This window comes from Strix uralensis, chromosome 26 (assembly GCF_047716275.1).
Source record: "Strix uralensis isolate ZFMK-TIS-50842 chromosome 26, bStrUra1, whole genome shotgun sequence".
In the NCBI taxonomy this organism is placed as follows: Eukaryota; Metazoa; Chordata; class Aves; order Strigiformes; family Strigidae; genus Strix; species Strix uralensis.
In genome coordinates this window covers 2,216,547-2,241,397 of record NC_133997.1, presented here as the reverse complement: position 1 = coordinate 2,241,397, position 24,851 = coordinate 2,216,547, and the positions used below count along the sequence as shown (strand labels likewise).

At 41.4% G+C, this 24,851-nt stretch overlaps 3 protein-coding genes across 5 annotated transcripts; 2 read left to right on the top strand and 1 right to left on the bottom strand.

Moving 5' to 3' along the window:
- The first annotated feature begins 279 nt into the window (after nucleotides 1-279).
- Nucleotides 280-5,886, top strand: SDHD (succinate dehydrogenase complex subunit D). Its single transcript, XM_074851091.1, has 4 exons — nucleotides 280-394; nucleotides 468-572; nucleotides 2,642-2,786; nucleotides 5,203-5,886. Exons 1-4 carry the CDS (start codon nucleotides 334-336, stop codon nucleotides 5,366-5,368), a joined length of 477 nt encoding a protein of 158 aa, XP_074707192.1. The 5' UTR covers nucleotides 280-333; the 3' UTR covers nucleotides 5,369-5,886.
- Nucleotides 5,887-8,152: 2,266 nt separating this feature from the next.
- IL18 (interleukin 18) lies at nucleotides 8,153-14,288 on the bottom strand. Of its 3 annotated transcripts, XM_074851090.1 has the most exons (7): nucleotides 14,091-14,288; nucleotides 13,520-13,635; nucleotides 11,531-11,604; nucleotides 10,500-10,508; nucleotides 9,867-10,004; nucleotides 8,927-9,072; nucleotides 8,153-8,796 (listed from the first exon to the last, which is right to left on the bottom strand). In XM_074851090.1, exons 3-7 carry the CDS (start codon nucleotides 11,595-11,597, stop codon nucleotides 8,581-8,583), a joined length of 576 nt encoding a protein of 191 aa, XP_074707191.1. In that variant the 5' UTR covers nucleotides 11,598-11,604; nucleotides 13,520-13,635; nucleotides 14,091-14,288; the 3' UTR covers nucleotides 8,153-8,580. The 3 variants fall into 3 exon arrangements, with proteins under 3 accessions (XP_074707191.1, XP_074707189.1, XP_074707190.1); XM_074851088.1 differs by lacking the exons at nucleotides 13,520-13,635; nucleotides 14,091-14,288 and having other exon boundaries at nucleotides 11,531-11,778; XM_074851089.1 differs by lacking the exons at nucleotides 10,500-10,508; nucleotides 13,520-13,635; nucleotides 14,091-14,288 and having other exon boundaries at nucleotides 11,531-11,778.
- Nucleotides 14,289-18,279: 3,991 nt separating this feature from the next.
- Nucleotides 18,280-19,613, top strand: TEX12 (testis expressed 12). The gene is made up of 4 exons (XM_074851081.1): nucleotides 18,280-18,407; nucleotides 18,928-19,039; nucleotides 19,145-19,196; nucleotides 19,469-19,613. Exons 1-4 carry the CDS (start codon nucleotides 18,351-18,353, stop codon nucleotides 19,611-19,613), a joined length of 366 nt encoding a protein of 121 aa, XP_074707182.1. The 5' UTR covers nucleotides 18,280-18,350.
- Nucleotides 19,614-24,851: the final 5,238 nt, after the last annotated feature.

Below are 24,851 nucleotides of genomic sequence, written 5' to 3'. Positions count from 1 at the left end.
TCCATCACGGGAGATGTTCAAGAGCTGTTTATTTTGCACGGCTTCGCTCGCACAAAGATTTCTCATTACCAAACGCGCAGGTGAGGAGCGCCCGGGTCCATCGTTGTGGATTTTAGGATACCGAGCATCTCCGCGGCGGCGCCCCCGCTCTCCCCCGCTGCCGCTGGGGGCGGCCGGAGCTCTGCGGCTCGGCCCGTCCCGGCCCCCCCCGGGCCGCGCTTTCCCCGCCCAGCCCCGCCGCGGGGCCGCTGCCGCCTCCCCCGCAGCCCGGAAGCGGAAGGGCCGCGGCGGCAGCGACTTCCCGCTGCGGTGCCCTTGGGCCGGCCGGGGACGATGGCGGCGCTGGCGGTGCTGCTGCGGGCGGGGCTGGCGCGGCCGCGCGGCGCCCAGACGGGTGAGTGCCCGCCGGCCCCGCGCCCCGCGCCCCGCCGCCCCGCGCTGACCCCCCGTCCCCGTTCTCTCCGCAGCTCTCCTCGCCAGGACCCTTCTCCGCCGCCCCGCCGTCCTGGCGGCCGCCGCCGATCGGAGCGCTCCGGCCCGCCGGAGCCACAGCCCCCCCCAGCAGGGCCACGGTACGTCCCGCGGACCGGAGTGCGGGGTGGGGGAGGGGGTGCGCGGGGGGGGGCGGGTCTCCTCGTCCCCGGGGCCGGCAGCGGGTCTGGCAGCCGGCGCGGAGCCGGTGTTCCCCGGAGCGGCCCCGCCGGTCCGGCCCAGCGGCGGGCGGGCGGCGCCTGGAGCCGGGCGGGAGGTTTAAACCGTCGGTGTGAGTAGCCAAGGGCAGAAAGGGACCGACGCCCGGCACAGCGCTGTTCTCTCGGGGGGTGCGGGGGGGTCGCTGCTGTCACCGGGATGTGTCACCATCCCCTGCGACGGGCCTGTCCTCAGGCGATAGCGCAGCTCTTGCGCTCTGCCCGGGCTGATTTAAAACCAGGTGTGTGTGGCTTTACACGGCTTCAACTGGAAACCAACGCTTGCGGCGTCAGGATGAAGTGTGTGGATGCTGCGAGCCCTTAAATGGGAGATATTAACTGGATGTTAAAAAAGTAAATCTCTGCTTATTAACAAAGGTGGTAGTTTGATCGACTGTGGGAAAATGGTTGAAAGATTTTTAAAAGAAATCAGAAAGAAGGGTTTAACGTTTCTTTTGGTCCAGCAGCGGTAATAACATGAAAACACCACAATTGTGGCTTCTTTCTTGAACAGTAGAGCTTCTGATTCACTGAGGTTAATCTGAGAAGTCTGATCTGCAGGCGGAGAGTATTTCTTAGATTGTTTTTTCCTCTCTCCGTGTGGTAAGACTATACAGAGGTGATGAAAGATAACCTTGCCAAGACCAAGTGCTGGGCTGTGCACGTTGCTCAATTAGACATGAGAAATGTTGTGACTGGAGGTTAAGGGTGTTTTGTAGCCATTACAATGCAACTTAGAAGTGGAGAGAATGAAGAAAGGCTTGTAAAAGAAATTCACTTAAACACATTAAATCATTTCCTTCCTTTCTACTCGGACTTGATATTAACAGTAGACTTCATGCATGCGCTGGGAAGCCTTCTTGGCTGGGGAGCTCTACAGGGACAGCTTATTATCTGTAGCCTAGGTCCCTTTCATGTTTTACTTCAGGTCCTTTGCTTTCCTTATCTTGTCACTTTTCCAAATTTCTTTCTTCTTGCAAAACCAAAGAAAAACATCTGCATTTTGGTTTAGACGGATGGATAGTATCTGTGTGTTAGGTAAGCACTTTGGGGCTATTGTATTATAAAAGGAATTTCACAGAGTCAATTCTTGATTTTTTTTTTAGCCTGGGCTGATGCTGACATCCTGGTTCAAAGTATTGCTTATGATGTTAGGGTTTTGGTTTGCTCCAGAACCTTCTAGATGTTTGGGTATTTTTTTTTTCCTCCCTAATAGTATTTGCATGCTTCTAAAAAGTAAGAGTTGGTTACAGAGCTCCCTAACTGGTATTTCTGTTTCTAGAGACATCTGTCACGTGGTTCAGATTGTACCCAGCTGAGTATCAATGGAGGACTGAAATCCTTTGGCCTTCAGGCTACTTCTAGACCATATATCACTGTGATGGTCCCAGAAGTTTAATCTGCTGTTTACAGTTAAAAATAGTAATATTGGTTCCTGGGCAGAACTGTGCACAGAGTTATCATGATGTGCCATTCACTGGAACTTGTAATTGTGTTCATCCGGATCTCAAAGCCATTTCTCAAAAGGTGGGAGTAGTAACTAGTATGTAAGTCAGGAAATTCATTAGACAAAAGGGCTTTGCCTTCGGAGACACTTCTTTCCTGTGACGGTTGACTTGGACCTTAGGCCTGAACCACAGGTTGCCAAAGTAGGACTGGTGTTTGTTTTGACTTTACCTGCGAACTTCTATTCTTTTATAGTGAAAGAAGCTTCTCTTTCTTAGCAGCAGCAAAGAGAAGAGTATGTAAAATGAACCTTTTGGACATTGTAAAATAGATACATATTCTATAGCAGTGAGTCAAAGGCATCTAAGTTTTGCTTGGATGAAAACTTAGTAATCAGGTCAGAGAAAACGCGTAATTGTGTGGTGCTGATCAGGATGAGGTATCTGTTTTTAAGATTACAGCACTTCAAACAGGAACTTTGCACTGAAAAATACTTCTCCTTACAGGCAGTTCCAAGGCTGCGTCTTTGCACTGGACAGGTGAGCGAGCTGTCAGTGTCCTCTTGCTGGGTCTCCTTCCTGCAGCCTACCTGTATCCTGGACCAGCCATGGATTATTCACTGGCTGCAGCTCTCACTCTCCATGGCCACTGGTAAGCACAGTAGATCCCTCAGAATTAAGAGTAAAGTGATAGTCAGGGTGGCTCCAAGCCTTAGGTCTTAAATCTGTATATGGCAGTAAGTCTGCTGACATTTCCTGATCTAGTATAAAACACTTGGAAAGAGATGCAAGCAAAGTCCTTACTCTTCAAGTTCCATGTCAGTCGTGGTCTTTGACAAGACTGGGATGCCAGGTTTTCTTAAATCTGAGTTTTGCCCTTATGAAGTTGTACCAGGGATTCTTGCATTTGCCTCACTGTGACTGGGAGCTTCTTCCTGAAGCCCTCAAATCTAGTACAGAATTAATCTGAAATGTGTCCTTGAATATATTTGGCAGAGCTCTTTCAAATATAAAATACGTAAAGTTAAGCTTGCCTGCCTTTGGAGCATTTCTTCCCTTGTTTGGTGTGTGCGTCTTGGTGCCATACTGGATATGACCATGTGGGGAAATTCCAGGCACTAGAACAGGTTGTTGCAGGTTGATGTGTTGAAATGGGTTCTCTGGATGACATTTTTTGTCAGTGCGTGCACATTTGATTTTTTTAGTGAATGTCTCTTGTTGACAAAAGTGTCAGGATTGTTCATACTAGAAATCCCTTTTCCATAAACAGTGCGGGGACGTCCCCGGTGAGAAATAAGTCTTGCTGCTTGTGTGCAGCTCTGCTGGTGACTTGCAGCAGAGTGAATTCCTCCCCCACTTGTGTGGTTTCTCCACTATTAAACTCTTACCTTGGAAAACATTGTCTTAATAACTTTAAGGCATTCCTATGTAGGAAAATTCTCTGCTTGTACTTTCATAGGTACTCAGTGCTAGAATATCTTTAAAAGAAAAAAGATTTGTTTGCTTGCTGTAAGCATTCATTTGCTTGCCATAACAGCTCAGATAAGCCCTCTAGTAGCTGATCAGAAACTGCAGAGGAGTGTTGCATATATTTTTGAGGGGTTTTCTTTCACCTTTTGCTATGTTTTTCCTTGGAAATTTTGTCCTGAAACAGTGCTTCAGATACATCGGTGGTTATCAGTCCAGACACTAACCTGTGAATAGACTTACTCAGGATACCTGAAGCCATGTTCATCTTGTTCTGTTTTTGCTGGCATGTAATAAAGATTTCCCTGTCCAGTGAAGCTGCCACATTGTGAGCTAGAGTGTGTGTCTAGCACACATCAGCTATTTCTCACTAATTCCTTTCCTTGTTCTCAGGGCCACTGGTCTTTTCCTATGATGGCCTTGTGTGAATTAATTAGTGTGCTGTAAAGTCACGCACCAGTTTTTCTGAGAAGTCTTAGCATGACTCAGTCTTATTGTGCCATGCAAAGAAAAGAACTATGAAAATGCCTTATCAGCACTACAGTTGAAGGGCAGCCTGTGAATCCCAAGTTGCATATGCCTTATTTATCTGCACTTTGGAAGGCTCAAGGTACGGGTAAATGCTGCGTGCACTCCTGACCTTATTGCCCTGTCCAGTTGTAAAAAATAGCTGTAATAGTTAGAGAGTAGTCACCTTTCAGACTGCTTCCACTTTCTGCTTCTTTTCTCTGTATTCAGGGGTTTCTTGTGCCCCTTTTGACATCTTTATGGTATTAGAAACCCATCTAAGTGAAACTGAGCTCAGTGTTCACTTGCAGTGGCATCTGCTGCAGGACTTTGAACCTTGCCAGGTCACTAGTGTGTCTTAATTTCTGGAACACAGGTCCTTCAGCTTCAGGCTAGATCAAGACAAAATCCTAGGAAGGAAATTGTTGCATTAAAGATGGTTTTCTTTTTTTACCAAGTTGACATCTGTCATTGCAGAAAGCAAATAAAATTGTACTTTCAGGAAGAGAACTACCACATTAGTTTAATAGCATCCTCTGTCTTCCTGTTGCTGGATAGTTTAAATCTGGCCAAGAGTTCACTTCCCATTTGACTGACGCAGGAAAAAAAATGGAATGTGCTAATTTTTTCATTGCCACTATTTTCTAATCTAAATGCACATCCTGGAATCTTCTGTACATTTTTGGCAATAGCTGGTCCCACACCTTGCTGTTCAAACAAGAAGGATATTTCCTTTGGTTTCTTCAGTCCTTGGAAGTCAGATAAGCTGCCCACTGTTTCTTGGGCACGTATTCAACAGCTTCTGTTGTCTGAAAGAGCTGTGCTCGACACCTTGTTTCCTCAGTACCATTAAGAAAACTCCGAGCCAATATGTGTATTTTTTAATAGAGTATGTGAAATGTTGTTTTGTTTTTTTTAAATAAATGCATCTTCTTTTTGGGTGGGAACTGGGCATTCTTTAGGAAAGGCTGATGATATCAGGTGAAAAAAGTTACGTGTTTGATCCATCTTAGTAGAACGCTCACATAATCTGGGTGGATTTCAGTGAGAAATGCTCTTTCCTGATTGCAGCTTTTTTCTCCCTTATTCTGTAGGGGTCTTGGCCAGGTAATAACTGACTATGTCCATGGAGATACACCCATTAAACTGGCCAATACAGGTCTGTACGTACTGTCAGCTGTCACCTTTGCTGGCCTCTGCTACTTTAACTATTATGATGTTGGTATCTGCAAGGCTGTTGCCATGCTGTGGAGCCTCTAAGATGCGACCGAGTCCCTGACAAACATGATTGTTCACTGCTGCCTCTGCTTCATCATGTTTTTACCAACATTTAATGCAAAACAAATAACCAAGGGTCCATAGTATATATATACTGCAGCGAGTTCAAAGCTAGTCGTTCAGAAATAAATATCCAACAGCAGTAAAAGTTAGAAAACAAAAAGTAGATTTAAAGCGGATAATGTCCAGGTGCGAGTGAGTTGATTTAAGCTGCACTGTAAACTGGGAGGAATTAATTGCATCAGTGACAGACTTACAAAGCTGAAGGTAACTTTCCTTGTAATGGCAGCTTTAACGAGTGTTTTTCTAAAACAACTGTTGTTTGGTTCCCTAATTTTGTAAAACAAACTGGACTTGCAGAAAATTGAACTCTTATTTCTGACATCACAACAACTGAACTGTATGTAAGGCACACCCTGTAACTCTTTGGACCCTGAGAGTTATGTAGAAAAGGGAATACTGTTTTCTTAATCCATACAATAAAGAATTTACAGAAATTGTGTGGGTGTGATTGTGCATGATTTTTACTACTTTTGGGTCACTTAAAATGTTTTCTCTGCAGATGGTTGTTTTTTTTCCTAAAATCAAGTTCAATTACTAATTCATACTGTTATGTTACTGTTCATACTGTTACTCTGCATTACTTCATTTAGATGTTATAAAACAAAAAACATTTTTTATGAATATGTATTGTCTGTAATTCTTAGAGGTGACTTAATACAAGAGTAAAGCCCATTAGAAAATACAGCAATAATTGACTTAGAAGAAAAAGACCTTTGCGGATTAATTTTAGGAGCCATAAATAGCATATGGCTTTCAGAGTTTCCCTAGAACATGTATGTTCATCTGCAACATTTTTTTGGGGGGTTGTTTTCTAAATAAACACTGGTACATTTTCCTGTGTGACTGAAGACAACAAACACACCCTTTCCATCATAGCTTGACATGAGACTGAGGCAGCGTTCTTTACTATGTCTTTAGGTTTTAGAGCATTTTTGGGGGGAAATGAGATGCTGGTTTTTAACTTTCTTCTCTGCTTTATCTTTTCTGACTTTCATAGTAGCGAGTGGTTAACTGTTCCACATTCTAATGGTACTTCTGTGGTACTATTAATAGTAAGAGGAAGAGAATTGTGTGTTACCATCAGTCTGATTATGCAATAAACAGAGTAAGTTGCTGTTGGGATTCTACAAGACTTCCTGATTTAATTTTTTAAAAATCTGTATTGGAAATTTTCATTTATTGATTTACTTATTCATTTAACCATTGGAAATACCATGTAGTTAGTCGCTTTTATTTTGCTAATTTTGTGGTCAGGACTGAGAGGGTTGCTCCTGTCTGATGTGGTCCGATTCAGGTATCAATGTAACATTTAGTATTTTGTCATGGTGAGGAAGATGCATATGGATGAGTCATTGGTACGTACCTTTGTACGATCGGAGCATGTATCATTGAAAGTGTTTGGTGTTTCCTCTTTTGAGGCCAAACACAAGGTGCTTCTGTACGTGGTATTTGTTTAAAATATCTTGTGTGAGAAAAGAGTTGTGTAAGAGCTCTGGGAATGTGGTAGTCCAGACCTATGATGTTAGGGGCTAGCAACTCAGAGCGCTTCATTGTGGTTTTGAGGCAAAATTAAAAGGTTTCTCTGTGAATATCTGCTTGTTCCTCAGTCTTGTTGAAATTGTATCACTTCCCTTTAATTACCGTTAACTTCTCTTAATTATTGTGATGGCTGTAACCACTTGGTCTAATCCCATTTTTGAACATTCATCGGGCATATAAACCTGGGACTCAGTCCTACGGAATATCCAGACATGTTAAATACATTCTTGAGTTTAAGCCCCTCCAGGGAATTCTTCCTAGCCATAGTGCACTCAATGGTGGCTGTATCTTATTCTAAATTGGTTTCTTACTGCCTCTAGGTGCTCTAGTAGCAGCTAGATAGGTGAAATGGCAGGAGCAGCATAACACGAAAAGCTGAGACAATCAGGGTTATCACAGCAGTTTCATGTCTCTGCTTTTTTAAAGCCCCTGAAATTATAGTTCGGTTTGGCTTTTACCAAAACAAGTCCTGAGACTTGTCTTATCTCTTCTGCAAGTTTGAGGATTTTTCTCCATTTCATGACAGAGGCCTTCCTGTTTTCTCTGATTACTTCTCCCTGTTTGGGCTATGACAATTCTATCAGCTCTTCTGCATGGCAAAGCTGAAGGAGCCCAGCTGCAGCCAGTGTTCAGGTTATCACTACCTGGAGTTGGAACAGAAGAGGAAGACAACACTTACATGTAGAAGGAAAGAATACCTGCCATATCAATTTCCTCAATATTAAATACGTAAAATACATGACATTAATTTTGATTTTGGTGAAATCCAGTGCTTGCCCAGCTCTGAATGTGAAATGGAGTTCACAGCTTGACCCCAATATATGCTGCATTATCACATGCACAGAGTAAGATAGGGTCCTTAGGGGAGCCAGCTGTATCTACGTTGTTCCAAATTCTTAGAAGGACAAATGTCTCTCATTTTATCACTAACCTACAATTTACTCTTCACTTTTAAAAGCATAACTCTTTTTTCCTTGGGCTCTCTGAGGACAAACAGCTTTATTAGAACTTTAACTGTTCAGGTAAGTTAGTAGTTTTCTAAGCAAAGATTTCCAGTAAGTTAAAAATTGTCTGTTATTCCTACTTCATTTGAAGGTGAGTGAGAATGTCAGTGTGAAACTGAGATTGATGAAGATGCTCAGGAAATAATCTCGATGCAATAAAGTAATCTCAAAGTCTTTATTGGCCAGTTACAGAGTCTCCTTATGAAATCTATTATTCTCAGGGATTTTCTCTCCCTCCCCAAAGTAGGTCTACGTCATCTATGAGACACAGGATTCAAAAGCTGTTTGATCAACAGGCAGTAAAGATTTCAGGGATCAAACTATACAGGACTGTAGAGACATGCACATTCTTGTTTCTTCATTGTGTAATTTTCTTCTATCTGACTGGAAAACATTCTTCTGCTTTTTTTTGCCAAGAATTTGAATTTATTTTCCTTTGTAAGATGCTTGTTTCTGTACTGACTTATAGTAGCTAAAAACATAAAACTGGCTTGCCTCAGATGAAGAAAGAGTAAGATTTCCTTTATTAAAAGCCAAAATACATTTTAAGACTGATGTCTTAGGTTGTGCCTTTCATTCTGACTGAAGTTAGAAACTTATCTTCATGGTTTCATCCACTTCATCTTCTCTTGACAGTTTCTTTAGAATTAATTTTCTTAAGCAGCCTTCCTCCTCAAAGGCCAAGAACATTCCTCGTTCTAGCGAGTATTCAAACTTAAATGCTCTGGAGCTACAAGATGTAAATGTCTTTTTGAAAAAGATTACATTACTTTCACCAGGAATTTCTTTGGGAACTTCTCCTTCCTGAGGAAGAAAAAGGGAATCTGTTAGTCCCAGCACAAGTCCTGAGCAGTTTTGTCTCAGCTCGCACGTTTCAATTCTTAATTGTGCCTACTACTTATATATACATAAGGTATGGAAAGCAGATACTTACCTTAAATCGAACTATCATTTTTCCACATTCTTTCTCACAACACATGTAATAACTTTTATCTTCTACCTGGATGCTGAATGCAACAGGCATCCCTGCTGAAGGTGTGGTGGTTTTGTAATAGTGAATGTTGAAGTGCATTCCACTGCCTAAAGATAAATTGCTTATTATTAATAGTCTACTCAGGAGAGAGCTGCAACAACTTAACCATATTACATCTTACCATTCCACTGGCAACTGCTGTCTTCCCAGGATACTTTTCCTGACAGGAGAGCCAGGACTTGAATTTTTATGACTGCTGGTAGCACATACTTGACTTTCTGCAGTCATTCAATAACCAAAATTTGCAGGAAAGCCTGTGAAGTTACCAGTTAGCATGGGTAGGATGTTCAGATCCTTTTACGTGCACGTATAAAGTGAGAATTGGATTTGTAACTAGTCATCTGTAAGTCAGATTGTATCTGTATATATGCGATCTGTAGATAAGTATGTTCAACAAATACAGTTCTGAACAAATTGCTGAGGCCCCCCCAAAAAAAATCAAAGCCAAAACAGTAGTTGTTAACTACTGCTGTTAGAAGAAACTAAGAGCTTTTAGTGCTAAATACATTGTCTGTTTAAACCTAAATTATTTTTTGTAATCCAACACAAAACCAAAAAAAGGATAAAGAACTTAGTTTGAGATCAGAGCTAACCAAAAATCTTAACAGCCCTTTTCTGCATGGGACATCCTGCAGGCTTCAGTCTAATCCAGGAATCTAATCCATTACCAATGCATAAGATACAAAATTTCATCTCTCTCAATTTAGCTGTAGTTTTACAAATGAAGTTTAAGTCTTTACTCTCAGTCTCATCATTTAGAGTCAGTGATTACAAAGAACAAAAGCACATCGAGAATAAAGAAACTGTGCAGTGCTTATAGTATGTTTGACAAAGAGCGTACCAGATTTCATCTCCTGATCTGTCACATCTTCAAAAGCTGCCATGTTTAAATCTGGTCGAACCACAAGCAACTGGCTATTTACATTTCGAAGGACTCTGTGGAGAATTTTTTCCTTACAAAAGGCATCACACTCCAGCCCTGCAGAAATATTAAACAAAGAGCTGTAATCTCCTCAGATCTTAGCAGTTTGTTACAGGCTTAATCGTGTCATTAAGAATACGAGGTGAAATAAATTCTTAGAATAGCAACCGCAAACAAAATGGAGGCCATGTCATTCTTTCCACCTCTGGCTTGTACAACCCAGGCAAGACAGAAGGATTTCCCAAAATACAGCAGTCTGTGTACATAATCAAGTAAGCTACTGTATCTGTTACTGTCTCTCTCTTTTGCCCAACAATTAGAATTGCATTAAAAGGTCTGTCTGTTAGGGAAGAGACTACTCTACGTTGGGAAGAAATAAAGCAACAACAACTCTGAAGGAGAAAGTGAGCTGTAGCTCTCTTAGAGTAGCCATTATCAGTTTGAAAACTTGTTCTCTAAGGCACACAAAGCATTTATGTGTTAGTAAGCATGAGCAGGTTAGTTCAGATAAAATTGATAATGAAGTTAAGAAATTATGAGCTTTCAGCTTACCATCATCATCTTGGTTCCAAGCAAGCATTGAAAAAAAGGAGAGAAAAAACAACATTAAGCTGTGCCCCCACAAAAGAAACCACTTTCTATCCGGTTTTGTTCTGCAAGATTGAACACCAGCCAGCCACCTACGCACTTCCAGTTGTACTCCCCAGTATCACTGACTCACCAAGCTGAGCTGTTCTAGCTCCAGAGTGTGTTTTATTTGTGAACATAACAAATAAAACTCAACAGAATGATGAAACCACCAGTCATCTGAGAACTGGAGTTACCACCAAACCAAGAGGCATGCAAAATGTTTTAGGGTTACTTAAAGATGAGCAGCTCAGGTCAGTTTATAATCAAGGAATAAACGGCATTAATCAAGGAATAAACAGCATGTAAGTTTTCATTTGCATGTAAATTTTCATTTTCATCAGTACCTTTATTCTAAGTGAGCAAAAGGACAAGAAACAGTCATTACAAATTGCTTCTAAAGAAGGAACTGTTTTCTAACTAACTTTATCCTGTAAGATTGTAAGTTATCCACCTATTCCAAGTTCACCCCACAGTATTCCAACCTTTCTGAGTGTCCTTTACGGGAATGTATTGTATGAAGCAACAAATATTTCACTGACTCAGATACTTGGCTAACAGTACTTCAGACTGAAGCTTATGGGGAAATTACATGAAATCAGACTGATAAAGGAATTGTTTTTAATCAGTATTCAAACCCAAAAAGTTATTAAACGCTTAAGGTGTTCAGCAGTAACATGGTACTGACCTCTTAACACACTAGGACGGCTGTCCCAAACTCGTTATTTTTACAGTGAACAGCCTGGCTCCATAATCTAAGAACTATCATTCTTCTAAGCAGGTGAGGATTGCAACTGCTGTGAGGATTGCTCAGGTATCATGGGGGGGGGGGGAAAAACAGGATTCTACAAAACCTGGGATGCCAGCCCAAGAAGAGGATTGAATTGTGTATCAGATTTTGATACTCTATGCAGGAAGAAGACAGTGTCTGTCTTTCAGCAGTGGGTAGTAATTACCTGCAAAATAGAGGCAGAAGTTTTCTCCAAGTTGTACTGCACACACAAGAATCTCTTCACCACTCATCTTCACTCTGCCAAAAACACATGGAGAGGATTCAGAGTTAAGAACAAAGCTTCTTACTCCGTAAGGCAAGGGAGATCGTGGGCTCTCTTCTAGTGCACAATACTGTAACAGGGCTGGCATGTTATCACCAAAGACCAGCCAACTTCTGCACCTGAAAGGTTCCAGCCCCAGTTCTACACACTTCAGGGTTAATTTAGAACGAGCCCAGTGCTGCACTGCGCCTCTAATGTCAATATACAACTCCCTCCAAGAACTCCAGAAGAATAATTGGTTTTATCTTTGTTCATATCCTCAACCTCATACAGTTGACAGCCAGACAGGTAAACCATATTCTTTAGCTTTCTGACATAGTGACTGACAGTACATCACACTCTCTGTTTAATGGATAGAACAATGTATATGTTTAATGTATAGAACAAAAGAACAGTGATGATCATAAATTTGCTATACCCATTCCATTTACCTATAAGTGCACCCATCCCTTCTGTCATAAAGTTTCTATTTATGCTGGCAAGAAAAAGATACACCTGAACGGACTGTATTGCTTTGCAGGCCACAAGTGTCTCCATATCTTCCGTTCTAGCAGTCCACCAATGGAAAAAAATATAAAATAAAAATTATGGGAAGTCACCTGTATTGACTAGGACTTGAACTGTGGAGTCTAGTATTTCAGCAATTTTACTGCTGTTGGGATGGTTGCCATTGGAAGGAATAATTCTAAGGAATAAGTACTAAAATATCTTTCTTTTAAAACCAATGATGATGTCCTCTTCGAAATTAAAATAGCATCTTTAAATAAAGGTGAGAATAAGAATAAAGGGAATTATAATACAACAGAGGAAGATGTGGCAAAGAATTTCATTCTTTCCCCTTCTCTGGTGGTAAACAGTTTTAAAATGTCCTCTTCTACGCCACCGATTTTGTGAAATGCAGGTTGTCACTTTCCTTCCTGTTTAATTTTGGTCTGTATCTTCATAAATTTTTTGTTCATTTTCCTAAAATGCTTTCTGCGGATGAATGTTCTTACCTGTTTTATCTACATTTTCAGAAATAAAGGCATTTTACTTTCCAAATATAACTAGCTACTTTACTATGTGCAAGATCTGACTTACTTGGCTTTGTGATTCGTGTAAAATTTTTGGCAAAGTAACACGCACACTGAAATTCCCTGTCGCTGCACCTAACCTTTAGGAGCCCAGCATCTGTATGAAGTCTTCAGCCTGGAGCTACATGCCTAGCCTCTGTATACAATACACGAGAGGAGACAGTCATAGCAGAATGCACACAAACTTACTGATCAGACAGCATCAAATAAACAAAGCCAACAACAGGGATTGCAAAACCACTGAAGTCACTTTTGTAAGTAGGCGAGAATATGAAGTTCTTCATTCAAACCTACCAACTCCTGTCAAGGCATTCTTACCCTCTGCACTAACCACGAAAGTAATAAAAGTGTTAAAGCTAGGTAAACAATGGGAAGAACTGGCTCTTGCACTGGGATTTTATTGTGTAATCAAAACCTTTGGTTTACTTCAAGGCTTTGTCACCACTTGGAAAAGACTCATACAAAACAACTGAGTAATGCCAACTTAAGTAAATAAGCACACACACATCAACCTTAGGGACTGGGGTGCGGGAATTGCAGCGATTTCCATGTCCCTCTAGTAAAGTACTTTGAGGAATGTATTTGAGAGGGATTTTTCCTCACCGCATTTTTTTATAGGGTCTGTAGTTCGAGCTGGTCTGTGCAGAAGAGACACCCAGGTTCACAGCAGAGGACTGCATCTTTGTTTCCAAACATGTATACCCAAGCCTTTGAAATTAAATACCACACCAAACCGTGCATGCCTCACGTAGTGAAGGAACCAAGAAGTCAAGGACTACTCTGTTACTCTAGAGTGGAAGGCACAGGCAGGACTTACTGACAAAGGAGTAAAGGAAAAGGTGGCCCTTGGTTCAATGGGTAACACACACGCAGTGACTGCACTTCCTCCCCTGGTGTGTGGTGAACGATGGTCAGATCTTTTACCAAGCACGTCTGAAAGAAAGGGTAGAAGCTGAGAGCAGTTGTCAGCAGCCTGTTGCAGGTGGTGCGTGATGACTCTCCCCGCGGGGAAGCCGGGGTGCAGGGCAGGGGACGCGCAGGGCCGGGGGGTACCGCGGGTGCGCGGCGCTGCCAGCGGACGGGCGGGTGCCCGCAGCCTGCCCGTGGCCCGGCGCGCTCAGGAATGCCCCCCCTCGCCCCCACCCCCGGCGCAGGGCAAGGCTCTGCCGCTTGCTGCGACCGCGGGGCTGCTGCCGGTGCCCCAGCTGCTGTCCCGCCCGCAGCGAACGCCCCCCCCCAGCCGGCCGGGCTGCTCGCGAAGTTCCGAGCCGCAGAGCGGCGAGCCCGCCTCTCCTCGCCCGCGGGCTGCCAGCGGGACGGGAGGGCGAGGAGCCGGCGCCTGCTCCCGCAGCCGAGCCCACCCGCTGGGCCCCCGGGGCGCACGTTACCTCGGTACAGCCGCGGGGTCCCGCCGGGCAGGGCCGGTGTGACGGTCGCGTCACCTCTGCGCGCTCCCACGACCGGGGAGGAGAGCGAGCTCCGCTGCAGTTCGGTGGCGGCGGTTGGGGCGACCTAGGGAGGGGGCTTTTATAGCGGCTTGCATCACCGCACGACAAAATAAGCCGACTGAACAAGCTGCAGAGGAAATTCGGGCTCTTTCCCAAGATACGTGTCTACGTCGGCATTTATTCTGCGGCACTTCCCCTCCTCGGTGGGGAAAGCAAATCATGCAAATCAAAGGTTACAAAGGCAGCAGTTTGCTACTCCCTTTATCTCACACCCGTGTCAGAGGGACGCCTTCTCACAACGCCAGCCTGTTTGCTCGGTCCGCAAAGTCCCAAGTAGCAGTTTTGAAACGGGTACCAGCCCTCAGCGCCTCGGCTTCCCCTTCTCCACACTCTGCAAGTTGCCCATAAACTTCGCATCTGCCTTGGAAGAAGCCGGTTTAGGATTGAAAACACATTGCGTGTATGTAGTTCTCGCTAACAATGATACCAAGGAATATACCACTAGCGTTTGGTGGGAATCTTCAAATTATTTTCCATCCCTTTTATACATAAGTGGCTGCAGGGGAGGAATTTAGGCTCCTCTCAAAGGAACAGCCAGCCAGAAACTGTGGCTGTTAGTTGATAGCTCCTAATTTACCAGCTGTAAATTGTTTCCCGGCTGTTTTAATTGCAACTAAATGGTTATAGCCATTACTCATACCTGGCTGACGTAACTTCAAAGTGCGATGCTTTTCAGAATGTAAGTGCTGCTTTTGGTGGTTGTGGAGTGCTTACTGCAACAAACGGTGCTGTAATTGCAATGGCAAACACTGTGTCGTGATGGGACAACTAAGGCCATAAGAAACAGGAAAGCAAACTTAGGAATGAATAATTAATATTTGGTATAGCTTGTAGAACTTGCCAGTGTTAGCTGAAATTGCCGTGTCTCGATTTTGTTTATGATGCTGACTAGCAAGGCATTAAGGCACTCAGCTGTGTAGCTCAGGGGGTAAATCTACAAGGCTCAAGTTTTAGCACTGGACTAGGGTGCTGAGGGGGGGACCCACACCAAAACCCATAAAAAATCCGAACCTCAAAAAAACTCCGACTGAACCTAAGACATTCTCGTCTGTCTGCGTGCCTGTTACTGCTTTGAGGAAAACAAACAAAAAAACCCCAACAAAACCCAAAATAAAACAAAAAAACCCCAATATGTGTCTGTAGGGAATGTTTTAATGTCTGTGTGATAAAAGTAGGGAGATAATTTTGAGGTCAAAGGCACATCTTCCAACTTCATCTGAAATAATAATCCTAAAAAATACTGTCTATTTTACTAATAACTATGGATTTTGACTGTTCTGCCCACAGGGAGCAGTGTATTTTTCTGTCATGTTAAGACAAAGACTGTGTGTGCTACAGAAATTTATCTTCTTTCTTTAAAATTGTTGAAAGAAACTAATGATATTGATTCAGGAGAATTTTAAAAAGCAGAGGAATTCAGCAACAGAGTAAAACCTGTTTCAAACAAACAAAAATATGTTTTTGGCATCTATTGCTTTCAGATAAGAAGTGTATGTCCCCATTTTGAGACACACTGAATTCTAACTCGACAGCAATATTACATCATCCCCTTTCAGCTTCCTGTTTTGTTACATGGCATTCAGCACATGCGTGGAGTTGGGTTTACCTAAACCTGTACACCAGAGAGAGAGCCAAATTTGATTTAAACACCTAGATCTAGCTGATTTCTATCTACAACTGTAATTCTACTGTTCCTCTTGGTACTTTATTTGAATGGTTGGTTCTTACAGGAAAAAAAAAAAAAATTATCTTTCTAAATTTAACTGGGTTCTGGTCACCCATTTCTGTACATTTTCCTGATAACCATTTCGTAACAAATAGTTCCTTCCTGTGAAGTACAATCAAATAGCCTCTTGGTCTTTTTCAACTAAAATAAACAGCTTCAGCCCTTTAAGTTTCTACATATGAATAATTTCTTCAGCTTCAAAATAATATTCATGTCTATTTTCTTCACTCCAGCTGACTTTTAACATTTTTTGAAAATTTGGGCACCAGAGCTTTATTCAGGAGAGTTCCCCATTTGGGTGATACTGCTTGTATTTCTAGTTCCCAGATACCGAACTTTTAATTCCACAACAAAAAAATACTCTTTTTTAAAAATTAATGCTGTAATAATTATTTATTATTTAGCCATTTTTTCTCATTAAGTTTAAATTTACATTCAGTTTAAATTTACATTCAAATTAAATAATATTGTACTTGGTACCAGAATCTGTGCAAAAGCACCAAGGACAATGCCAGTCAGCCAACACTGTTTATTTTGTATTAACTGCTGGCACTAATATTTTTGGCCTATTGACATTCTACAGGAACTACAGACCTAGATAACTATGGCTTGGATAACTTTTTTTTTTTTTTTAGTCTGGGCTTTCTCCATAGACTCTCACATCCACAAAGTACTGAAAGTGGTAAAACAATTCAGATGTTTCATTTATTTTAATTCAGGTGGTCTGTTAATAAAAATAGCATACTAATGGTAACTCAATTAGATAAACACTTTAAGAACATTTTCCTAGTGTATTCTTCCGTATCTGTTTCTTGATGTTTAGATAGTATTGCTAGTAACATCAAAATCTCTAATATTTTTGGAGAATTTAATGAAGTGGGCCATGGCAACATATTAAATATTGTTTCTACTTTGGGGAAGTACTTAGTTCTCATTCTTTCAGCGGTTTAATTTCTTGTCCTGAGTTCTGACTTTCAGAGCCTATTTGGATAACATATGTAAGATTAAGATCCTTTCTCCTCTTAAAACCAGAAATCAAAGATGCAAAAATAACCCAAAGTAAAATTCCCTTTACTCCAGCATAACTTCAGATCTAGCAATGATTTTCCTCCCTGTAATGAAGCCAGGATTTAGGGAAGTAGTAACCTGATACAGCATTTAATATTTTTGGCTCACAACATGAAGTGCAATACTGAAAGAGCAATGAATCATTGTCTAGTTTCTTCTTGTTGTAAGCAAGCCACCCCAGGATGTAATCTGACTCAGTCATTTCTTGATGAAACCAAATACAATTTACCTACAGAAGAGAAGCACAACATAAGGAAAATGAAATCTTATCTTCCATTGTTTAGGAAAAAAAGTTGGTCTCGGCAGTCACCTGTTTTAGTGGCATTCATCATTTTAGTGACAGTAATCTCCCAGATTTTACTAATTCACTGCTTCTTTTTTGAAACGTATCCATCTAGCCTCGTCTGGCATTTCACTTTCACCCCAAAACGTTCCAGCAATTCAAATTGTGACGAGGTCCCTCACAGATGCTTCGAAGAGGAAATATGACCAGGATTGTTTGAGTGGACAGTGCAACGCTTTACCTAGCTACAGGTAGTCTCATCGTGCTTTGACTCAAACATGTCATTGGGACGAAACACCGCTTCCTGGGATCACCGAAACAAGAGACATTTTAGCAGTTTCCTCCATCCAGCCTTCCAGAGGTGGGCCTGGCTGTCGAAGCCAGCAGGAGAGGCCTGGGCGGCCCCTCTGGCCTTCCCGGGAGCCGGGCCGCGGCCCAGGCACCGCGAGGCCTGCAGGCGGCTGGGGCCGAGCTCCGGGGCACGCTGCCCGCCGGCCTTCGCTGCCCGCCGGCCTTCGCTGCCCACCGGGGCCCTCTCCCCGGCCGCCCTCTCACGTGCCGGCCGTTAACAGCTGCCAGCGGCCACGAGGGCCGTCAGCCGTCCTGGGCCAGCGCTGCCTGAGGAGAGAGATCTGGGCAGGGGGGAGGCCTCCTGGGCAGAGGGGGTGCCCCCATGTCCTTAAGGGTGGGGGGCACTGGGGAAGCGTAGGTAGAGCCGGGGAGGGACAGATGCCTTTATGGACAAGGCAGACTCGGCCTCAGCAGCCCGAGGCCGAGCTCACGCACCCACCGGCCCTTCTCAGAGCGCCTGGGCTGTGAGCGCCGGCCCTGCCCAGGCTGGCCCGGGGCCGTCCAGGCCTTGGACCCGCCATCTCCAGCCCCGATCGGTGCTCTCGCCGTGCTTTGAGGCTCTGCCTCTCTCCAGTGAGGAGGAGAGCTCCTTTGCAGAGGAGCTTACAGAGGTACTGGTTACAGGTTTTACACATTTTTATATAGGTCTGTTTTCCAGTTGCACAAGACAACCACTTATCAAATACAACATTGTACTTCTTAGCAGGCAACGATGACGAGCAACACACAAAAACCTGATGAAAATAGAAGTAAATGTAAAAGCATGGAGGTGAGCGATACTGTATGAGGAAGGGAGGGAAGACCTGGACCCTTCGGGCCCCAGGGGAGCAATACAACCCACCACCCCCCTGTCCTTCTCTGGCATTGCTATGGGTTCCTGTCACGGAGAGAGGGCAGAGAGCTCCATGTCACCTTATGTAGGTTAGGGGAAACGTGTATGACTTTCTTGTATGAGGAGACCGTAAAATTTCTCCTAGTGTTCAAAGATGAAAAAAACTGGGTATGCGCTGCAACACAGTTATGTAGGACTTCTTGAGCATGAGCTGAAGTACACCAGCTTTTACAGATAGAAGCAAAAATCTCAAACTGGTACTTCCCACCCACTCCCCTGGATGCTGTGCCTGCTCACCAGGGATGGTGTTGATGCTGTGAAGCCAACACTTGCACTTTCTCTGAAAACAGTCTCTCAAGACATATTTTAAATGCTTCTTTTTCTCAGTTAAACACTATCTGTGCTAAGCATGTTTTAAGTCCTAGAACCTGTATTTTTTTATGTGCTCTGTTATTAGAAGGAAGCTTCAGAAAATCCTCAGTTGTCCTCCCTTGACAAAACAGATTCGGCTTTTTCTGAGGGCTTGCAGTCCCCTTACAAACTTGAACCACTGGAAGAAGTTTTAAACGGTGATGTATTAAACATACTGAAAGTAACTATGTAATTACCTAATTTGATGTTGAGATGAAAATTCGTTCAAATGTTTAAATAAAATTACTTTTTTCTTTTAACAGAGATCAACAAAGAAATTATGAACTTGTTATCAAAATATGCTCACACTTTAAGGCAAGTTAACGTTGTCCAGTTTGTACAGCACCTTTCTAATTTCTCTAGATAAGGATTACTGTGGCTGTAGTTTAGATGACTTAGTGCTGGAAACTATCGAACACAGATCTTGAAAGAAAAATGCTGTTTTCTGTTACAACAGAGAACTAATTTGGTCAGAAACTGAGCATTGATAGACAACACATTTTTAAGAAAAGCATAAAAGCAGTTCTAAGTAGTGAGAAAGTTAATGGTGTTAGTATTGATTTTAACTACTGATTTTTTCAATTAAGTGAGAGAGCAGCGATGGATGCTTCTTATGTCCAAGAACTTGATGGAATCTTAAAAGAAGCGAGGACCATAGAAAACCACTTAAAAGAGAAAAGAGAGAGTCTGAAACAGAGATTCACTGTGATTGCAAATACTCTGCAAAGCTAAATAGAGCTTGTTAGATCGCAGAAATGCAGAGCAAAACTTGCAGTGTATTTTATGTATTAAAATACAAACTATGATGAGTGCTATGATGCATGTTTCATAAATGTCTTATGTAAATATTTCTAGCAGTTCAGGAGACTTTCAACAATGTTAAGCAGCAACTTATGTTTTAAATAGATAGATACAATAGTAGTTAGTAAAAAACAATACTAAATACTAGTGGTGGTAGTTAGTAAAAAACAATACTAAATATCCATTTTAAATCCTATGACTCCAAGGGATTCTACACATTAAAACATCTTTTTTTACTTGTTGGCTCATCTCTTGGGCTGTCCCTGTGCTTCCATCCCTAGAAAATACTGGAAGCATTTAAAAAAGAAAGTAGAATGAATTTTGCATTGCTTGGCTTTAAGGCTATGGAAGTTCAGTACAACTGAATTCAGAAGCAGCCATGGTTAAGGATGTTTTCTTTATTTTATTGTCACAACCAGTCTTGCTCTAGAACATAGTATAGAAACATTTCTATGAAACAGAATTTCACAATGTAAGTGGAAAAGGACCTCAGATTATCTCATATTAACCATTTTCTGGTTTTTTCTTTCTACTTTAGAAAAAGTTTTGGTGCTAAAATCTTAGTACAATGTACTTGCAATCTTATTTCCATTTTGTCTCCAAATAGAAATAGATTGAAAAGAAAGCTTAGAAATAGGAGCGTTCTATTAAGAATACTATTTTGGGAAATGTATAAAAGAGGTATAAAGTCTTAATTTGAAAATATACTTTAATACAAAACCAAGGCCATTTTGATATAAACATAAAAGCACATCATCAAAATTTTGCTGGTAATGTCAATAAATAACTAGATAATGTTAACATAATCTAGAATTACACTGCTCTTTTATTTTTTTTTTTAGATACATCAGTATTGTTTGCTGTATATCCAGTTTATTTAAGGATGCTTATGGAGGTTTTGGAGCACTTTTTCTTTCTTGTCATTTGACTGTCAAAAAAGATGAAACATAAAATGTACAAAGCATCATTTGTGCAAATTGTGAGGCTAATGTAATAAAGAAAAGTGCTAGATAGTCCTGTTGGTAGCATAAGATATATTTGTATCTTTACCCCAGTACTGTGTATTAATTTTCTCTTTAAATCCTTTCAGATTTAATCAATCCTCCTTTCCCCCTCTTATTAGATAAGTCACAAACAAATGTGCTACCTGTCAAACTGATAGTATTTAAAACAAATAATGAGAGAAACTGGACATCTAAGGTGAGATTTTCCAAGGTATTTCGATACCTAAAGATGCAGATATGTACTTAGTAGGATTTTCAAAGTGCCTAAGCATGTAAGCACCTTAACACGCTTAGGCATTTTTGAAAATCCCATAAGGTGCCTATCTGCATCTTTAGCATCTAAAGACTTTCAAAAATCTCACCACTAGTCTACATCATATTTACCTGTCTCTTACTTTTTCCTAATAATCGCATCTCATTTTGTACTCAGTCTTGGTAATGCTGTTTAAACAGAAGAAAGTGGGAGAAAAAGATGATTTTGGAAGTTAAATTTTCTAGAATATTGTGCTAAGTGTTTCTAAAATCTACGAGCATCTATAATGATAACAAAAAGCAGAGTTTTAAATTGTCATCTATGAAGTATCTGAATTTAGAAATTCACCTGTAGTTATTCATGTAAGACTTTAAAGAAAAATTACACAAATTTCATTACTGTTGAGTATCTGCCTGTTAGTGAAGTCAGAAGCTTGCTGCATTTTATCTGTGCTTGAGAAAATTATGCAACCTTTTTAGATCACCTGGAGTTAGATAATCTAGATTTAGTTCACGTGGCTAATATATCCAAGTTGCAAACCTCTAGTATTATTAAGAAACAGAACTTAGAAAACTATTGGATCATATAATCTAAGTTTCTTCTCTTGGGAGAAGAGGAGGGGACAGACCCATAGTGTTACTTCACAGAAGTTTGCTCCATTTAAAGACTTCATAAAATCCAATAAAAATTAGTAAAACTATACTCAGAAGAATGAAGAACTGCTTAGTCTGGCGTTCAAGTGCAGTTAAATTCAAGGTGTACCTCTCTAAATGATGACTCTTGTTTTTTCTACAGTGATTTCTTATGCAGCTGGTTGTCATTGCATGTTATAATTTAGACTGGGGTCTTTGTGGTGGTACGGGGATTTTAGAATTTGAAGAGACATTGGAAGTAAAGTCAGTACGTATGGCCGCAGTAACTGAGCTGAGATTATCAACAGTGTGGTTATGCTTGTTAAAGGAAAGTAATTCATAGCTTTGTAAGATTTTGAAATAGGTGTTTTAAAAAATCAGTTTTAAATTGCCAAGAGCATCAAATCTTCTGTTTTTGCTGCATGAATCTATGTGAGGATATATAAAAAAATAACTACTGACCAAGTAAAATGAATAAAATACGTAGTTTTATAAAGTTCCAGCTTAAAATGGTAAGTTCAGAAATTTTAAAACAACCATTGAAAAATAAACCAGTCTCTTTTGAAGTTAAAAAATACTTCAGCGATGGAAATACCCACTTACTGTTTGCTTTCATACATAAATATCTTCCTGTTTAAAAGGGAGCCTTCCATAATTATTTTGCTGGCTAAAAATACAGAGTTTTTCTGTTGTCTGCCCTTCAGTGTTCTGCGCAATGTCTATATATATGGGAATACTCATTACACAGTTTTTCTTCTAAACCATTAGAAAATTTTATTGTTTTCCTATTTGTCTACAGTTTGTTTACCGTGCTGAAGGTGTTTCTGCACTGATTGCCTCTCATGTATTGTGGTATTGGGAGAAACAAACCAAATTTTTTACTCTCTCCTGATGTGAAACTGAGAACTCATTCATTCCGTCTCTGAGGAATGAGCTCCACGTGAAATCCAGCTGGCACCCATCTCATCACTGTCTGCTTTCTAGTTTTACTGAAAGAGGTTTGAACAGAAAATTAATTGGCTTTAAAGCTGCCAAATCTGATAAGCAAAGCTCAGCTGTTAACTACGTTTTCTTTAAGCATCTCCTCCTGTTCTTTAAGCTGAAGTGCCTTAGTAAATTAACAAGAACGTCTAAGATGACAGATCAGTAACAGAATATAAATGGATTTTTTTTTTTCTTAAATGTGGAAACATCTTAGACAAAATTCAAGTCTTGAAGTCAAGGGGATTTTTGACAGTGACTGTCTTTGGAATTTCTGAGCTTGCTGGTGAGTACCTCCACAATCTGGAAAGCGTAAGTGATGAAAAACTAATACTCCATTCCTCTCATTGCTCTTTTATTATCTAAAAGCTAAAAATGGAAAATAACAGATAATGCAGAGACAGCTTGGGTATTCAGTGAAGAGAATTACTCCCCAAGAAAAGGCTAATTGTGATTTTATTTAAAATGAAACTGCCTTTAGCATAGATGTAGGAATGTGGATCATAATAGAAAAAGACCAAATCGAGTATGGTAATAGATGTGTTTAAGGCTCATGACATTCTGTCTAGAACTCATCAGAATTCAATTTTACTAATCATAGAATCTTTATGCTTTGTCTTTGAAAACCCGATGGTGCAGGCAGCATTGGAAAAGAGCAGAGTGGGTGTTTTACATCATCAGGGTGAATAGCCAGAAAAAAGGAGGGCAAAGAATGATAGAGCAATCAGCCCATCTCCCATTCTGTAGAGAGTCTGAAGTAAATTTCTTAACAATGACTTTATAATCACCTGGGGAACAATCAATTAAAAAAAAAAAAAAGAAGGGAATTCCCTTATCAGAATAGTTGACTTAATACGAGAAAATGACAGATGAGGTATAGCTTGATGCAAGATAACTGACACCATCCTGTATGATACTATACAAAAATGAGAGCCATCAGGACGTAGGGGCTACATGAATGAGTTAAAAAGTCAGTGAAAAGAATACTACTTTTTTCTGAAAGGCCTAGATGGCATCCTACAGTGATCTGCTTCAAGCCTTTCTTATTCCATATTATCCTGAATGATTCAGAAGGAGGACATTAGAGAACAGAATTCATTTTTTGTATGGCAGCAAGCTACCAGGGATCGCAAATGCTAGCAATAGCACACATTGAAAAGTCACTATGATCTCAATAAGATGACAGGCTAATCTGAAATCAAGATAAAATTCAAAAAAGACAAGGGAAAAGCACTGTGCTTAGCAAGGGGAATCATATGTTACTTACAAACCAGAACAATAGCTAGAGTCGGTATGATGTTATTGTGTGGTAAGAAACCAGAGCTGTGTTAGCTGTAGGATAGCAGATAAGCCATAAAAGTGTAATTGTTCTCCTTTACTCTGTGCTAGTTTGATCTTAGTTGGAGATGGGTCTGCTTATTAAAAGTGGGCAGAGTGGGAAACAGGAATAATAAAGGGTGAAGAAAACACAATCTGTGAGGAAGGGTTGAAGCAGTTGAGTTTGTTTCATTTAGAGAAAGCACAAATCAAGGGAAGGTGTGATAACAGATGAGTTATAGAAAGGAGAGCAGTCAGGTGTTCACTGTGTCTTGTAGAAAGGACAAGAAGAAATCAGCAGATTTAGGATGAGTAATAATCTGTCCCATTTTAAGGACGGTGGAATGGGCTACCTAGGGTACTGTGTATGCTGCCTTGCTGTCTCTCAAGGGATAGGACAGATTTTAAGAGCTGTTTAATATCTGCAAACTGCTAGCAGCTTCCTCCTGGCATCCTGAACGAAAGGGTCCATCTAAGTTTGACACAGCAGAGCATGGCCTGTCACTGGTCCTTCCCTATCTGATCTGATGGTCTAATCAGGTGTGGCAACCAGTATTCCTGAAGACTTGAGATTCTTTGGGGTGCCAAATGGTTACTCAGATTTTGAAACAAAACAAAGAAAAAGCATTTTTGACAGGTGAAAAAGACAAGGTGACAAACTTTTTAAAAGAATTGCCTTGAAGCCTGACTTCCTTAGTACATGGCTACATCTCCTCTTCTCCCCTTTCTTCCAATTTCTCCAGCTACAACTGGCAAATAGCGATAAAGCATTTTTTGCACCAATAGGAATGTCTATTGGAGCGCTTCAGCAACTCGCCTGGCTCAGCTGCCCAGAGGGTCCCCCTCGCCGGAGCTGTGGAGTGGAGTGGAGTGAGTGGAGGCTCATCCATCGTGCCGTGCTAGGAGAGACATTCCTGGCTTTTATTCTGAAGTGATGATGTCTGCCAGCTCTCTGTAGCCCATCCACCAGTGCACACTGTCA

Bases quoted from the DNA above. Each gene is read 5' to 3' on its own strand.
- IL18 (XM_074851088.1), bottom strand. From the start codon at position 11,717: ATGCCAGCCCTGTTACAGTATTGTGCACTAGAAGAGAGCCCACGATCT. The intron at 9,073-9,866 runs GTACGCTCTTTG...ATTTATCTTTAG, and splicing joins AGATCAGGAGATGAAATCTG to GCAGTGGAATGCACTTCAAC. The intron at 8,797-8,926 runs GTAAGTATCTGC...TTTCTTCCTCAG, and splicing joins AAATGATAGTTCGATTTAAG to GAAGGAGAAGTTCCCAAAGA.
- TEX12 (XM_074851081.1), top strand. From the start codon at position 18,351: ATGACGAGCAACACACAAAAACCTGATGAAAATAGAAGTAAATGTAAA. The intron at 18,408-18,927 runs GTGAGCGATACT...CTCTGTTATTAG, and splicing joins GTAAATGTAAAAGCATGGAG to AAGGAAGCTTCAGAAAATCC. The intron at 19,197-19,468 runs GCAAGTTAACGT...TTTTCAATTAAG, and splicing joins AAATATGCTCACACTTTAAG to TGAGAGAGCAGCGATGGATG.
- SDHD (XM_074851091.1), top strand. From the start codon at position 334: ATGGCGGCGCTGGCGGTGCTGCTGCGGGCGGGGCTGGCGCGGCCGCGC. The intron at 395-467 runs GTGAGTGCCCGC...TTCTCTCCGCAG, and splicing joins GCCGCGCGGCGCCCAGACGG to CTCTCCTCGCCAGGACCCTT. The intron at 573-2,641 runs GTACGTCCCGCG...TTCTCCTTACAG, and splicing joins CCCCCCCCAGCAGGGCCACG to GCAGTTCCAAGGCTGCGTCT.